We start from the raw sequence: 14,812 nt of genomic DNA, 5'->3' as shown, positions 1-14,812 counted from the left end.
TTCTTTCTACTTTGCTGAGAGTTTTTATTCTGAAAAGGATAAAAAAGGTGCACTTTGCCAAATGCTTTTTCTATTTATTGAGATGATCATATGGTGTTTATTTTTTTGTCTGTTAATTTGATTGATTTTCAAGAGTGGAAACCAATGTTGTGTTTCTGAAATATGCTCCACGTGGTGAAAATGTAGCAGCCTTTTTATATTTTGCTGGATTCAATTTATTAGTATTTTGTTATGGATTTTTGTGTCTATGCTCATGGGGAGTATTGGTCTGCACTTTTCTTTACATATAATGTTTTTTGCTGATTTTGGTATCGGAATAATGTTGGCCTTATAAATTGAGTTGAGAAGGCTTCCCCTTCTCAGTTTTCTGAACAAGTTTATGTAGGATTGGTATTATTTCTTCCTTAAATGTTTGGTGGTATTTACTCTCAGCCACCTGAGCTTGGAGTTTCCTTTGTGGGAAGGTTTTTAATTAGATATTTAATTTCTTTAATGGATGTATGTAGAGAAGGATTTTCTGTTTCTTTTGTGTAAGTTTGGTAATTTTTGTCTTTTGAAGAATTTGTTTTAAGTTGTTAAATTTATTGGCCTTAAGTTCATAATAGCCCCTTAAATTAGTTTTCTATTGCTGTGTAACAAATTACCACAAACCTAGGCGCTTAAAACAAGATTTGTTTATTAGCTCACATTTCTTTGGTCAGAAGTCTGAGCATGGTCTCGCTGGGTTCCTGCTTATGCTCTTACTAGATTGAAATCCAGGTGTTAGTTGGGCTGCATTCCTTCCTGAAGGCTCTGGGGAAGAATCTACTTCCAAGGTGATTCAAGTTACTGGCGAAGTTCAGTTCCTTGCAGTTGTAGGACTGAAGCTCTCATTTCCTTGCTGGCTGTTTGCTGGTGATTATTCTTAGTTACTAGAGTCGTTTTTCAGCAGCTGGCTCTGTGGCTCTCTCCATTTTTAAATGTGGAAACAGGATTTCCCCAGCATCTAATCTTTATGCTTTGAATCTCTTGCAAAGAGAGCCTGGTTCCTTTTAAGGGCTCACCAATGGGTCGGGCCCATGAAAGACAATCTCCCTTCCTTAAAGTCAACTATACCACATAGTATAACCTAATCACAGCAATGAAACCATTATCTTTACAGTTCCAGAGATTTTACAGGGCACATAATTCTCTGGAGTATGTAATGAAAAGCCTAGGTGGTCAATGAAGATTCATTACTCTGCCTGACTGGCACTTGACGGTCTTTCAATCCTGTGAGAGTGCTTACACTTCTGTAGCATACAGCTTCTTGGTTAGTCTTTTCCCAGCCTTGTGGCATTTCACTTTTCAGGTGTACATCTTAATATTCAGCAGAAGCCTGAACTCAGTGCTGTCCCAAAACTAGAAGATGGCATTAGTGTAGTCAGAGCTCAAAATGCCTTCTAATTATAGCTTTTGTGGGAAAGGGGTCTTGTACCTCAGAAAGAGAATGAGGATCTCCCTCTCCACTTTTTTTTTTGTGGTTATTTTCTCTGTTCTCATTTGCCCCAGTCTCTAAGAAGTCCTGTGGCAAGAGCAATGGGGACAGACCTAAAATGTAGAGAGTTGAACCTTCCTCTCTTAGGAAGTTAGGGGAGTTGTAGCTCCAAGAGAATGGGGTAAATCCTCCTTGGCTTCCTCCCTACCCCCCTTTCTGTTCTTCTGCTGTTTGGCATAGTTGCAGGAAGTGCACGTGAATAAAACCTTAGCTTTCTGGCTGAATGACAAGAAAAGAAGAGCCCCAGGCAACCAGACATACGTGGATGATTGCAGAGTGGGAAGAGCTCAGGAAAACAACCCCTTAAAGTTGTTTATGCTTATAGGTTTCTTCCTGAGCTGTACATATGTGGATCTGAGTTTTAACTGCCTACATACTTTCAGAACTGAACTGTGGTGTGGACTACCACCCAAGTCTCAGACTGGTCATTGTATGGTGCACACATAGGACAAATCCAAATAGGCCTGCAGAGGATTTGAATAGTGAACCGGTATTGGAACCACTGCGTACAAGAAGGCTTGTTGGAACTTGCAGCCTGAACCTAACCATTGTCTCCTAAAACAAACATATTAACGTTCTCTGTAGGATATAAACAAGACCCAGAATTTTATACCATAATGGTCAAAATGTCTAGGATGCAATACAAAATTAGTTGGCTTATAAAGAACTAGGAAAATCTCAAGTCATATGTAATGATAATCAACAGATATCAATGCTGAGATGACATAGATATTGAAATTATCTCACAAAGATGTCAAAGCAGTTATTATTAAAAATGTTCCAACAATTAAGGGCAAACATAATTGAAAGGAGTGGCAAAATAGAAAGTCTCAGGCAAGAAATAGAAAATATAAGGAGGAACCAAGTGGAAAATTTAGAGCTGAAAAATAATAACTAATTAAAAAACTGAACTAGTGGAATGATAATGAGAAAGGAAGGAGTTGGTGAACTTGAAGATTAATCAATAAAAAACTTCCAGTTTGAACAATAGAGAGAAAAATTGGGGAGAGAAAACTCTACAGAGCCTCAGATACCTGTGCAGCAATATCAGAAGATCTAACATTTGTGTTATCTGAGTCCCAGAAAGAAAAGAGAAAGAGTACAGTTCATAAAAACTGTTTAAGGAAATTATTACTGGAACCTCTCCAAAGCAGGCAAAAGACATAAATAGAACAGATTTAAGAATCTTAGCAGACCCCAAAGAGGATAAACCCATAGAATTCCAAGCCCAGATACATACCATAATGCACTTATTAGTCATAAATCATAACACCTCATAGTCTTGTTGTATGCCTCAGCACTCCTAACCTGTTAAAATATTTATAACCTGAGGAAAGAAAGAAACTGTATCTTAATCTTTTTATCTCAATGCCTGGAACACTAATTAAATATTTGGGCAATGAATTAATACATTTCAATGTAACTATCTCCTAACATCTTTGTGTGCTTAGTTAAAGGTAGCAGATGACTCCTCCCATAAGCCAGAACAAATCTGCCACTTTACAAAGTGATACTTGATGAAACCATGGGAATTTCAGCCTAGTCATGCTACTGATCTTTTTTGTGTTCATCAAAGGCAAAGTATAGTGGATTTTCGCAGTATTGTTGAACAAGAAGGAAATTAGGTGTCAAAGCCCAACAGAGAACCTTTTTTTTTTTTGAGTACTTTATTTTTATTTATTTATTTTATTGAGGTCATAATCGTTTATAACATTGTGAAATTTCAGTTATACATTGTTATTTATCAGTAACCATGTGTATGTGCCCCTTTACCCCTTATGCCTACCCTCCAACTCCCTTACCCTCTGGTGACCACTAATCAGTTCTCTTTGTCCGTGTGTGTATCTTCTACATACGAGTGAAATTGCACAGTGTTTGTCTTTCTCTGTTTGGCTTATTTCACTTAACGTAATACCCTCAGGGTCCATCCACGTTGTTGCAAATGGGACAACTTTGTCACTTTTTATGGCTGAGTAGTATTCTATTGTATATAAACACCACATCTTCTTTATCCATTCATCAGTTGATGGGCACTTGGGTTGCTTCCATGTCTTGGCTTTTGTGAATAATGCTGCAGTGAACATAGGGGCACATAAATCTCTTTGAATTGTTGACTTCAAGTTCTTTGGATAGATACCCAGTAGTGGGATACCTGGGTCGTATGGTATTTCTATTTTCAGTATTTTGAGAAATCTTCATACTGTTTTCCATAGTGGCTATACCAGTTTGCATTCCCACTAGCAGTGTATGACAGTTCCCTTTTTTCCACATCCTCTCCAACATTTGTTATTTTTTGTCTTGATGATTATAGCCATTCTAATGGGTGTAAGGTGATATCTCAATGTAGTTTTTATTTGCATTTCCCTCACAATTAGTGATTCATGTGCCTGTTGGCCATCTGTATATCTTCTCTGGAAAAATGTCTGTTCATATCCTCTGCCCATCTTTTGATCGGGTTAGTTGTTTTTTTCTTGTTGAGTTGTATGAATTCTTTATATATTTTGGAAATTAACCCCTTGTTAGGTATATGATTTGCAAATATTTTCTCCCAGTTGGTGAGTTATTTTTTGTTTTGTTGATGGTTTCCTTTGCTGTGCAGAAGCTTTTTAGTCTGATGTGGTCTCATTGTTTATTTTTTCTTTTGTTTCTCTTGCCTTGAGTAGACATGGTATTTGAAAAGCTACTGCTAAGACCAACGTCAAAGAGCATGCTGCCTGTGTTTCTTGAAGGAGTTTTATGGTTTCGAGTCTTACCTTCAAGTCTGTAATCCATTTTGAGTTAATTTTTGTGTATGCTGTTGCTGCCAGGGGCCTGGGTTCTTGTACTGGTAGAGCTGTTGTTGGGGCTGCTGCTGCTGAGGGCTAGGCCACAGGTTCTGCTCTGATTTCTGAAGCCTCAGGTCACAGGTGCCACCTGCCACTGCTAGGGTAGGGACTAAGCCACAAATGTTGTTGCTGGTCCTGTAGCGTCTGGCCAGTGTGCTTTGTGAGACCGCAAGTCAGGGCACCCTGTTCCTGCTGGGAATATCTGAGTTTTGGTTGCTGTCCCCACTGCTGGAAAGACCAGCGCCACTGCCAGGGCAGTAGAAGGGGGCTGGGTTGCTGGCACTGCTCTGTGTGTGTCCTGAAGCCTGAGGACATGTGTGGCACTTGCCATGCTGAGGAGGGGCAGGGGCCAAGCCATAAATAAGTGCCTTTGCATCCTGTGGTTGCTGGCGTGTGTGCTAGTATGAGGATCCCCATTTTGGATCGCCACTTCCGGAGGAGGGAGAGGGAGCTGGTCTCCTAGTTCCACTGCCTCCTAGAGATCCAGTCCACCAACCTTTAGATATATTGAGGCATGGATCCCTCAGGCGTTCTCGTGTGCTGTTCAGGGAGTCCTTTGTTGGTCCATAGATGTCAGACTGGTTGGAACTTAGAGGAGAGAGACAAAGGGAACAACTCACTCTGCCGTGATGCTAATATCGCTATCCTGTTGAACTCCTTTTAAGATAAGATTTGGTACAATGGGGGCGAACCTTTCCTAACCTCCTGATACATTAAAACTCCCATCTGTAGTGTGTTTTCAAACTGATGCTCAGTCTTCCTGAGATATATTAGGAAGGAAAAGAAGACTTGGAAATCTGGGTTTTGCGCTCTTTCTTCCTACCTTCCATTTAATTTTACTAACACTAAATGCCATTTATTGAGCATTTCCTGATGGGGCTATTTCTTAATTGCTGAGCAAATAATTGTTTTATAGTTCTTACAGGCAACTGAAATTTTCTTTAGAGAATAAAGTAATTATGAAAATAAACAGTTGTGTATCAATATGCTTTCTCTTATTCTGTCTTGGCTGTTATAAATACTAGTATTGTTGGTTGCTCATAGTTTAGATACTTTGGGTATAGCATAAAGATAGATACAAAGATTTCCTAAATGTGCTGTTATATGTAAGTCCATCTTTGTAATTATCCTTATCATCTTTACAAACTAAAAATGAAAGTCCCCAGACTTTTTGCCTAATTTCTGTGAACACAAGGAAATATCATTTAAAGTGGTTTAGAGACATGGACTTAAAAGTTGCCTAGGCTATGGCTATTCAGTCTTGAAACTGTTTGTTTAAAAATGGGAACACAAACCTAAATGATTGTTTTTAAAAAGGAATACCAAAAAAAAATTTCCGTTTCCTTCTTACTTTTGTTACTTTGAATGAGTTTTGGGTTGATTGTGGGCATTTGGTCGTATATCTGTTTATAGGATCTTAAATTTAGATCATCCAGCTATTTTATGTGATGCTTTGTAGAATATTAATTATTAAATATTTTAAAGATAACATTATAAAATAAAATCCAAGATCACTTAAGACAATGACAAATCACCAATATTCTTGCTATCCTACTACTTTTATTTGTATTCTTTTCTTTACACACTCAACATGTGAATATGCTTTTGATGAGTATATATAATATTTTATTTCATGTTTTATTTGATTACATCATAAATAATTTTCCCCTTTTATACAGTGTAGGTTTCATGATACATTGAAAGTAAGAGACATAGAGTATCTAAGTAGATGCTGGTACCATTCTCGTTGTGGTAGAGAAAATAGGTGATTATGGTTAGTTAGTTTCTAAGGAAGAGTTTTGTTTGAGTTTTATATGGGAGAGACTTGCATAGGTTTATAACCTGCTGGGGAGAGAGATTTTTTCCCCAGTGCAGCGGAGCAAAGGAGCAAGGTCTAAGTACTTGGAAAGTTGGAACAAGGTGGAACCAGGAACCCTGACTAGAAGGAATGCCCTTTTTCTTGTGAAGTTGAATGGAATCAGTTCTGTGTTCAGATAAAAATTCCTGGTGGCATGAGAGTTTACTGTATTTTTAGTAATCCTGTGTAATCCCTATTACTTACTTTACTGTGTTAAATAATCCATATGTATTTGAAATAATCAATTTTCTTCTTTTAGCTTCATTCTTTTTAAAGATTTTATTTTTCCTTTTTCTCCCCAAAGCCCCACAGTACATAGTTGTAGATCTTCTTTTTTAGTTGTGGGTCCTTCTGGTTGTGGCATGTGGGATGCCACCTGAGCATGGCTTGATAAGTGGTGCCATATCCGCACCCAGGATCCGAACCAGCAAAACCCTGGGCCACCGTAGTGGAGTGCACAAGCTTAACCACTCGGCCACGGGGCCGGCCCCTTAAAATTTTTTTAAAGGAAAATTTCAAACATACACAAAAGTAGAGAGATAGTATAATCAACTTCTATGAACCCATCACTTGGCTTCAGTAGTTATTCTGACAGCTTTTTAATAATTTTTCTTTTTAATTATCTTTTTAATGATTTTGAAATATTTAACCCTTTAATCCATCTATGTTTATTTTGCAGGAGTTAGATTACTGAATACTATTTATTAAAGTAAGCCATCCTTACCCTGTTATATTATGAAGTATTTAGTTTACTAGCCTGTAGTTCTTTTTATGCCAGTATAACATCATTTAAATTATCTTAATAGGTTTTAAACTCATATAATTGTAATATATTATGAATATTTATAATAATTTAAAAAATTAATGGTATCAATATTTAAAATTTTGTATTACAATTTACTGTGTTTTAATATCTTTGGATAAGAGATTCTTGGGTTTAGCTTCATTTTCAAAATTAGGATAGTCACTCTTTTAACAAGTCAAAATTTTTATTGATAAGCTTTTTTAAAGATTTTATTTTTTCCTTTTTCTCCCCAAAGCCCCCCGGTACATAGTTGTGTATTCTTCGTTGTGGGTTCTTCTAGTTGTGGCATGTGGGACGCTGCCTCAGCGTGGTCTGATGAGCAGTGCCATGTCCACGCCCAGGATTCGAACCAACGAAACACTGGGCCGCCTGCAGCGGAGCGCGCGAACTTAACCACTCGGCCACGGGGCCAGCCCCTTGATAAGTTTTTTTAAATTAAAGAAAGACAAACCTAGTAATTGCACATATGTATTCATTCGTTCAGTAAATATTTATTGAGTACTACTGTGTGCTCTGATTCTAATTCTAATTCAGAGTTCTAACTCTAGTTTTAGAATTCTAATTCTAATTCAGATGTGACTGGTTGACTAATGTCACATCTGAATAAATCAATATAAAAACCTTTTACCTTAAAATGCTTTTACCTTAAAGTATGTCATTGAGTTAGTTTCTGTGCTTTAGTACTGTTTTTAGTTCTACTTTTACTGCTCATTTTTAAATTGGAGATTATTAGTCATGTCTTTTAAAAAAACTATATAAATGACTGAGTAAAATTTTCTGGGACATTTTACATATGTCATGCTTCACTCTGGACCTGAGTCTTTAGGAAAAAATGAAAGACAGCGATTTGTAGCATAATTGTAACTATGGCTAGAATAGCTTTAGTTGGCTCTAGGCTTATAATGACAAATTCATAAATTATTAAGAAGTAGAGAGAGACTTTGGAGACATTTTGTCTGCATCTGCTTTCTCAACTATACATAAGAGTAAGACAAGGCCCCGAGTAAATGAAGTCAGTGGAAGCAAGCATATGATAGTAGTTTTTATACTTATAGTTTTGGTTTCTTTAGACCCATTTATACCATTGAGACCCCTGGTATTTTTTAGATGGCCTACGCAGTAAGTGAAAAATAGGTAAAGCTAACAGTTTAAAATGTGAATAATTTACTGATTAATTTCAGTCTGATGGTTCTGTGGACAGGTAGGCTTTTTTAGAGTTGGTGTGCTTCTCCCAGTATATGTTTCTTCATTCTCCAAAATAGAGGTGTTTCAGTGGTGCAATATTCATGATTCTGTGTTTGTTTTTGTCTCTCTCGTTACAGGTTCACGTCAGAGCTGGCCTTTTTCATGGTACTGAACTTCTGTGTAAAACCATCGTAAGCTCAGAGATATCAGGGAAAAATGATCACATTTGGAATGAACCACTGGAATTTGATATTAATACTTGTGACCTGCCACGAATGGCTCGATTATGTTTTGCAGTTTATGCAGTTTTGGATAAAGTGAAAACAAAGAAATCAACTAAAACTATTAATCCCTCTAAATATCAGACCATCAGGAAATCTGGGAAAGTGGTAATTATATACTTATATACTAACATCTGAAAAAATTTTTATAATGGAATAATTTTAAGACCCTTTGAAAAAATTGAATAATAGAAGTAAAATTAAATCATATAACTTTGATCCCTAAGAACTGATTTCAAAAAGACAATAAATCTCCATTTTTATGTCCTGTTCATTCGTTTCTTCTTTTGGCAAATTTATTTTAGTAAATATACTATAAGTGTTATAAATGTAATACTTTTTAGCATATATAGTTAAAAAAGAATGAGGAGATTTAAAAAATTACAGATCTATAGTCCCTTCACAAAAATCCCAGGTGCCGGATGTGTACAGGTCCACAGTCCCTTCATGAAAATTCCACGTGCCAGATATGTTTCAAAATTCAGAATTTTGGACATTTTAGAAAGGTCATTGATTTCTCACTCAACACACCTTGGAGGGTCTGGGACACAAATCTGTAGTCAAACACATCAATATCTACCAGTGAAATACATGGAAATTCAAAATAAATGAGACAAATGACTATTAATTAGCTTCATGTTATTTCTGTCCATGTTTTACTGTCAAATGAGTTACGAAAAAAACTTTAATTTTCAGAGTTTCTTGGATTTTGAAAATGTGGATAAAAGATGGTGGATCTTTTCTGATATTCTCATCTTCCATTTTATATTTTTAGTCTAGTCTTTTTCATTTTCTTCGTAGTTTATAAAAAGTTTTTTTAGGGGATGGGGACATGAGTTTTATACGTTTAAGAAAAATTGGTTACTATGTTTATCTATGTGAATTTGTATTCTTTCATTCTTAACATGAGAATGAAAGCATTTCCTCTGGTAATTATCATAGGTTTTTTAAAAAAATAAATTTTAATGTCTAAAAAGTCACAGAAGAGTTGCTTCCTTAGTGTTTTTCTTCCACTGATACAGAATTTTACTCAAAGCATTCGAGTATTTATAAGGTTTTTTGATAAACTGTGATCAAGTTAATTAGTCTGAGTGTCTGAGCGTCTACATAAAAGTCCCATTAGCTTGGTGCTTCCTTTTTAGAAATAGAAATAAATTCTGTAATACCTGAAGAATTGGCCTTCTCTTATGTTAAGATTTGTATACTTTGAAAGCTTATAAAACATACAACCTGACATTATATCACACATATTTTCTTGAATCATTAAAAATTTCTCACTGTTGTCAATGGCTATACAATTCTGTTTTTTGGATATACTATTTTATTGTGAGACATTAATTGACTTTTGGGTTTTCTGGAATCATTATAAAGATGTTGAACATTTCCCTATGGATATCTTTTTATTTTCACTGGTGTTTTGGGAATCATCTAGAACTGTAGAAATTTGTAGAACTAACATTATTGAACACAAAGCATGTACATGTTCACACCTTAAAGTTCATTCTTAACATATTTGTGCAATGTTATCTTTTTCAACAGCATTATCCAGTAGCATGGGTAAATACGATGGTTTTTGACTTTAAAGGACAATTGAGATCTGGAGACGTAATATTGCACAGCTGGTCTTCATTTCCTGGTAAGAATTACATCTGAATCCTTAGTGTTAAAGAGTAACTTTTGGCATGTGGAGTAGCTAATGTTTCTTTATGACTCACTCTTTTTTCCATTTAGTAAAGAAACCATTATTTCGTGTCTTTATTGTTTATTCTAAAACAGGTTTCCATGAATACTGTAATGTATTCAAAAGTGATTTGTATTTGAGTATATTTGTTATGTCAATGCATGTGTTCTCTCTTTAAACATTTTGTTTTTATAGGTTTTTGAGAAATTTTCCTAAGAAATAATGTCTTCTTTATAACAACCTGTATTGCTCCTAATTGTACTAAATTTCTACACTAATAGAATGAACATGCACCACTGTGGGAGGAATAGACAAAACACTTGTTCTTTAGTTGACTTTAGCCTGAAATTTGAGCTAAGAGGAGCAACATCCACATGCTACATTTCTCAAATACTAATCAGAGTACACTCAGGGAGAGATGGTTTTATCCCCATTTTACAAATGAGGAAAGTGAAGCTCAGAGATAAGAAATTAGTCATTGTTATATAATTGGTTCAAGCTTAAGATTTGTACAAAAAACTGCTTGACTCATTCCATTATCACATATTGCTTTCCCAAATGTTGGAAATTTTAGTGTAAACTGTGCGTTATAATAGTTGTTTTCTTTTTTTTCCTGTCTTCATGGTTGGTTGGTTAGTAAAATTGTGTACTTGCATTTTTAAATTATTTTGTGGGTGACAGGCGTTTGAAAATGTTCATCTGTTAGTGGTTGCTACATGAGAAAGTGTTCTTGGATAATCAGTTATCCGTGAACATATTTATAAACTCCTCACATTCTAATACTTTGTGTGAGTGTATATTGTTTTATTCCTACCCTTTCCTGCATATACCTCCAATAATTTTCACTAATCACATTATTCTCCAAATATAGAAGAGCAGTGTGCATTTACACATTTCTTAAGAGGAACTGTCGTTTTACTGAGTAAAAATTATGCATTTCACCAGTATACTTTTTTGAAAATCTTAATTTAGATTCACACATGTTTTCCACAACACCAAGCAACTTGACTTGTATTTTTAGAAAAATTTTTGGTGGTATTCACTTGGCATGCCGTGAACCTGACTTAGTCTTTAGCAAAATGTAAGATGAAAAATAATAAATGAACACATTTGCCCTGCATGTATCAACTCTAGAATTATCATATTTATCTCAATAGGATCAAGCCAGAAACAAAGGAACTACTCTATAATCTAGAGTCCCTATGTCATCATTAAAAGATATGTAACCACTTTTATTGGTTGCTTTTGTATCTTTCCAGAATTCTTCATGTATACGGTAGGAAATACAAATGTAGATTTCTGTTTTTCTCCCTATTCTTCCGCAAAATACCACGTTTTGTGCCATGTTCTGCTCTTTGCACTTTTAACCTTGTCTATCTACATAGAGTCTTACTGCTGCTGCTTAAAGCAGAGTTATCTTTTGATGTTATAAACAGTGTTATAATGAATAACCTCGCTTATGTGTGGGTATATATCTAAGATAAATTTCCAGAGGTGGATTTATTGAGTCTAAGAATACATATTTTTTTTTTTTTTTAAAGATTTTTATTTTTTGCTTTAGTACATAGTTGTATATTTCTCGTTGTGGGTTCCTCTAGTTGTGGTATGTGGGACGCTGCCTCAGCGTGGTTTGATGAGCAGTGCCATGTCCGCGCCCAGGATTCGAACCAACGAAACACTGGGCCGCCTGCAGCGGAGCGCACAAACTTAACCACTCGGCCACGGGGCCAGCCCCTGAATACATACAGTTTTAATTTTGATCAGTAATCACAAATTGCTCTCCAATAGAGATTGTACCAATTTGTACTCTCCAAAAGTGTCTTTATTTGTGATCACTTTTAACCAAGATTACCTTTACATGTTTGGGGCTGATAGGAATACAAAAATGCTAACATTTGACTTCAGGTAGGTTACATTTGAAGGACAAATAAGTATAATGCTATTGGATAGCAAGTATAGGATTATAATTTGCTGAGATATCAGCCTTAGAGGTGTATAAATTAGGAGAATTGCTTCTGTTCAGGTGAAAATGGAATCTGTGAGATGTGAGAATATTAAACAAGAGCAGCAAAGGATTGATTATGGAGCTGAAACTTGTAAATACTTTGTAAAGACTTTCTAGCTTTGGGAGATAATTATGAGTGCGCATACTATCTGGACGTTAAACCTAGACCGAATGGACTTTTGTCTTTTATTTCCTCAGGAAGTACAGAGAGAGCAGCTGTGCTAAAAATCAGTAAAGGGAAAGAGAATTTAGTTTGGAGAGGGCAGACTTGAGATTGTAATGCTAACTGTTCTCTCTTCTTGTGTTTATGTCTCTTCACAGTTTACTTATCTGTGAAATGAGAAAGTTATATGAGCTCCAGGGTTTTACGACAACATTGAAATTTTTAGATTCCCGTGCACAGTCCTATGAATGGACCATGTTTCGAGTGGTAGAGAAGAAGAGGGAGGGCACTGAAGAGAGAAGCAGTTGGCGAGATTAAAGGAGTTCCACTTGAATAGAGTGTTACAGAAACTACCAGAGAAGGTTACAGAAATTACCAGAAAAGGTTAACTGTATCAGCAGCTACGGGATAATAAAGGAACATTAACAACATTAGATTTATTAAAAGGAGTGTCATTGATGATTGTCAACATATCAGTTTGGGTATTGTGATGACGGTGGAAATCAGATTACATGTGATTAAGAAATCTATATATGGTGATGTGTCACTTAACGCTGGGGTACGTTCTGAGAAATGCATTCTTGGGTGATTTTGTTGTGTGAACTATAGTAGCGTAGCCTACTACACACTATATATACTAAATTTTTTTGTGAGGAAGATTGGCCCTGAGCTAACATCTGTGCCAATCTTCCTCTGTTTCTTGTATGTGGGATGCTGCTACAGCATGGCCTGATGAGCGGTGTGTAGGTCCACGCCTAAGATCTGCACCTATGAACTCCGGTCTGCTAAAGCAGAGCATGTGAACTTACCCACTACGCCAGCAGGCTGGCCTCTGTGTGGTCCTAGTATTAGGGGGCCATCATCATATATGTGGTCCGTCATTAACCCAAATGTCGTTATGTGGTGCATGACTGTACAGTAATGAAATAATAACATTTTCTATGGGCCACCTAATTTTGATGGAGGGAGAGCAGTTCCAATTAAGTTTTTTCCAAGATTGAGAATACGTAACAGATTTAAAGAGGTGAGGTAGCCATTAATTTTTGTTAACTTTCTAGTTGCAAAGATGTATATAAACTTATATTCAAATTTTGTGCCAAGCATTAACAGAAAATTCAAGGCTTACTGATATAAATGTCTACTAAACTTCCTTAGATGACACACTTTTTAAGTAATTTTTGTGGTTGGAGTACATTAAATTTCTTAGTTAAGTTTCAAAAACATTTTCTTAAGCATCAAAATTATTTGCATTTTTTAGATGAACTTGAAGAAATGTTGAATCCAATGGGAACTGTTCAAACAAATCCATATACTGAAAATGCAACAGCTTTGCATATCAAATTCCCAGAGAATAAAAAACAACCTTATTATTACCCTCCCTTCGATAAGGTAAGCTGATTATTTAAAGGGCCATTATGCATGAAATAATTGAATTATTAGTTTCTGGCTCTGTGTTTATAGTTTAAGCTCTCTATTTCTCTTTCAAAATGTCAAATACATTGACAGCTGGGTTCACTGGAAAGATCACTGAACAGGGAGCCAACTCTGTTTAGTCCTGGCTTTGTCTCTGACCAGGGGAGACATGGCATCTCTGGAGTTCAGGTTTCTCATTTATAAAATGAGGACATCATAGTTGTTCTCTGAGGGTCCTTTTCAACTTAAAAGGGCTATACACGCATTCATATGTAACTCTGAACATGTGGATACAGTAAAACATGCCCAGCATGTTGGTTCAGAGACTAAAGACATAATCACTGCTGTGTTAGAGCTGGTATTCGAAGATGATTTTTGTTGAATATTAATATTAGTATGACTTCCTAAGGTACTGTTATTTTTGTAGAATCTACAGCAAGGACTTTTGTTTGTAAAACACATTTCCTTAGTATACAAACTACCTGTCTTGGGAATGAGGAGAGTATCTGTTAGGGGCTGAAAATAGGGCTTTGATAATTTACATGCTAAGAGGGCTAAGCGTTGTGTATCTTCATTTTTGGCATCTTTGTTTCTGCTGTGATTGATACTGATTTTTGTGAGGAAATCTTTGGGCAAATTCTCAGATAATAAACAAGAAGTTTCTTTTATTTCTTTAATCCATTTGAGAACAAGCTAGCTTTAAAATTTGGTATTATACTAAGTAATATTTAAATTAATCTACCTGTTCACTTAATTGTATTTTAACGTTCAGCACTACCAGACCTGTATAGAGTAGATTTTTAAGGTTGTATGTAAATTAAATTTATGTGACTCAATGTTTCTTCCTTTACTTTCATTTTAATTGAATTTTACTCACCTAAGAAGTAGCTTTTTGTTTAAAGTTCTTCTAAATTGTTTTTCTGATCAATAATATACAACCAAATTAAATTTTGTGATTATTACAATAGAAATCTCAAATATGTCAGGAGCCGTATACTTTAGTGTACATTGAGTAGAAAAATGTACCTTTTGATTCATCAATTACATTTATGCCATGGCTTTCTTCCTTAGAATAAAAGT

The 14,812-nt window shown here is 35.6% G+C and overlaps 1 protein-coding gene across 2 annotated transcripts in view; it reads left to right on the top strand.

Moving 5' to 3' along the window:
- PIK3CB (phosphatidylinositol-4,5-bisphosphate 3-kinase catalytic subunit beta) overlaps nucleotides 1–14,812 on the top strand; it is a 168,002-nt gene that overhangs the window by 93,198 nt on the left and 59,992 nt on the right. For both annotated transcript variants that reach the window (XM_070577567.1, XM_070577568.1), the window contains exons 8-10: nucleotides 8,327–8,578; nucleotides 10,010–10,106; nucleotides 13,578–13,708. In XM_070577567.1, coding sequence (XP_070433668.1) covers nucleotides 8,327–8,578; nucleotides 10,010–10,106; nucleotides 13,578–13,708 — 480 coding nt within the window. The remainder of the gene's footprint in view (nucleotides 1–8,326; nucleotides 8,579–10,009; nucleotides 10,107–13,577; nucleotides 13,709–14,812) is intronic.

The sequence above is a fragment of the Equus przewalskii genome, chromosome 15 (genome assembly GCF_037783145.1).
Source record: "Equus przewalskii isolate Varuska chromosome 15, EquPr2, whole genome shotgun sequence".
Lineage (NCBI taxonomy): Eukaryota > Metazoa > Chordata > Mammalia > Perissodactyla > Equidae > Equus > Equus przewalskii.
This window is presented reverse-complemented; position numbering and strand designations above follow the sequence as displayed.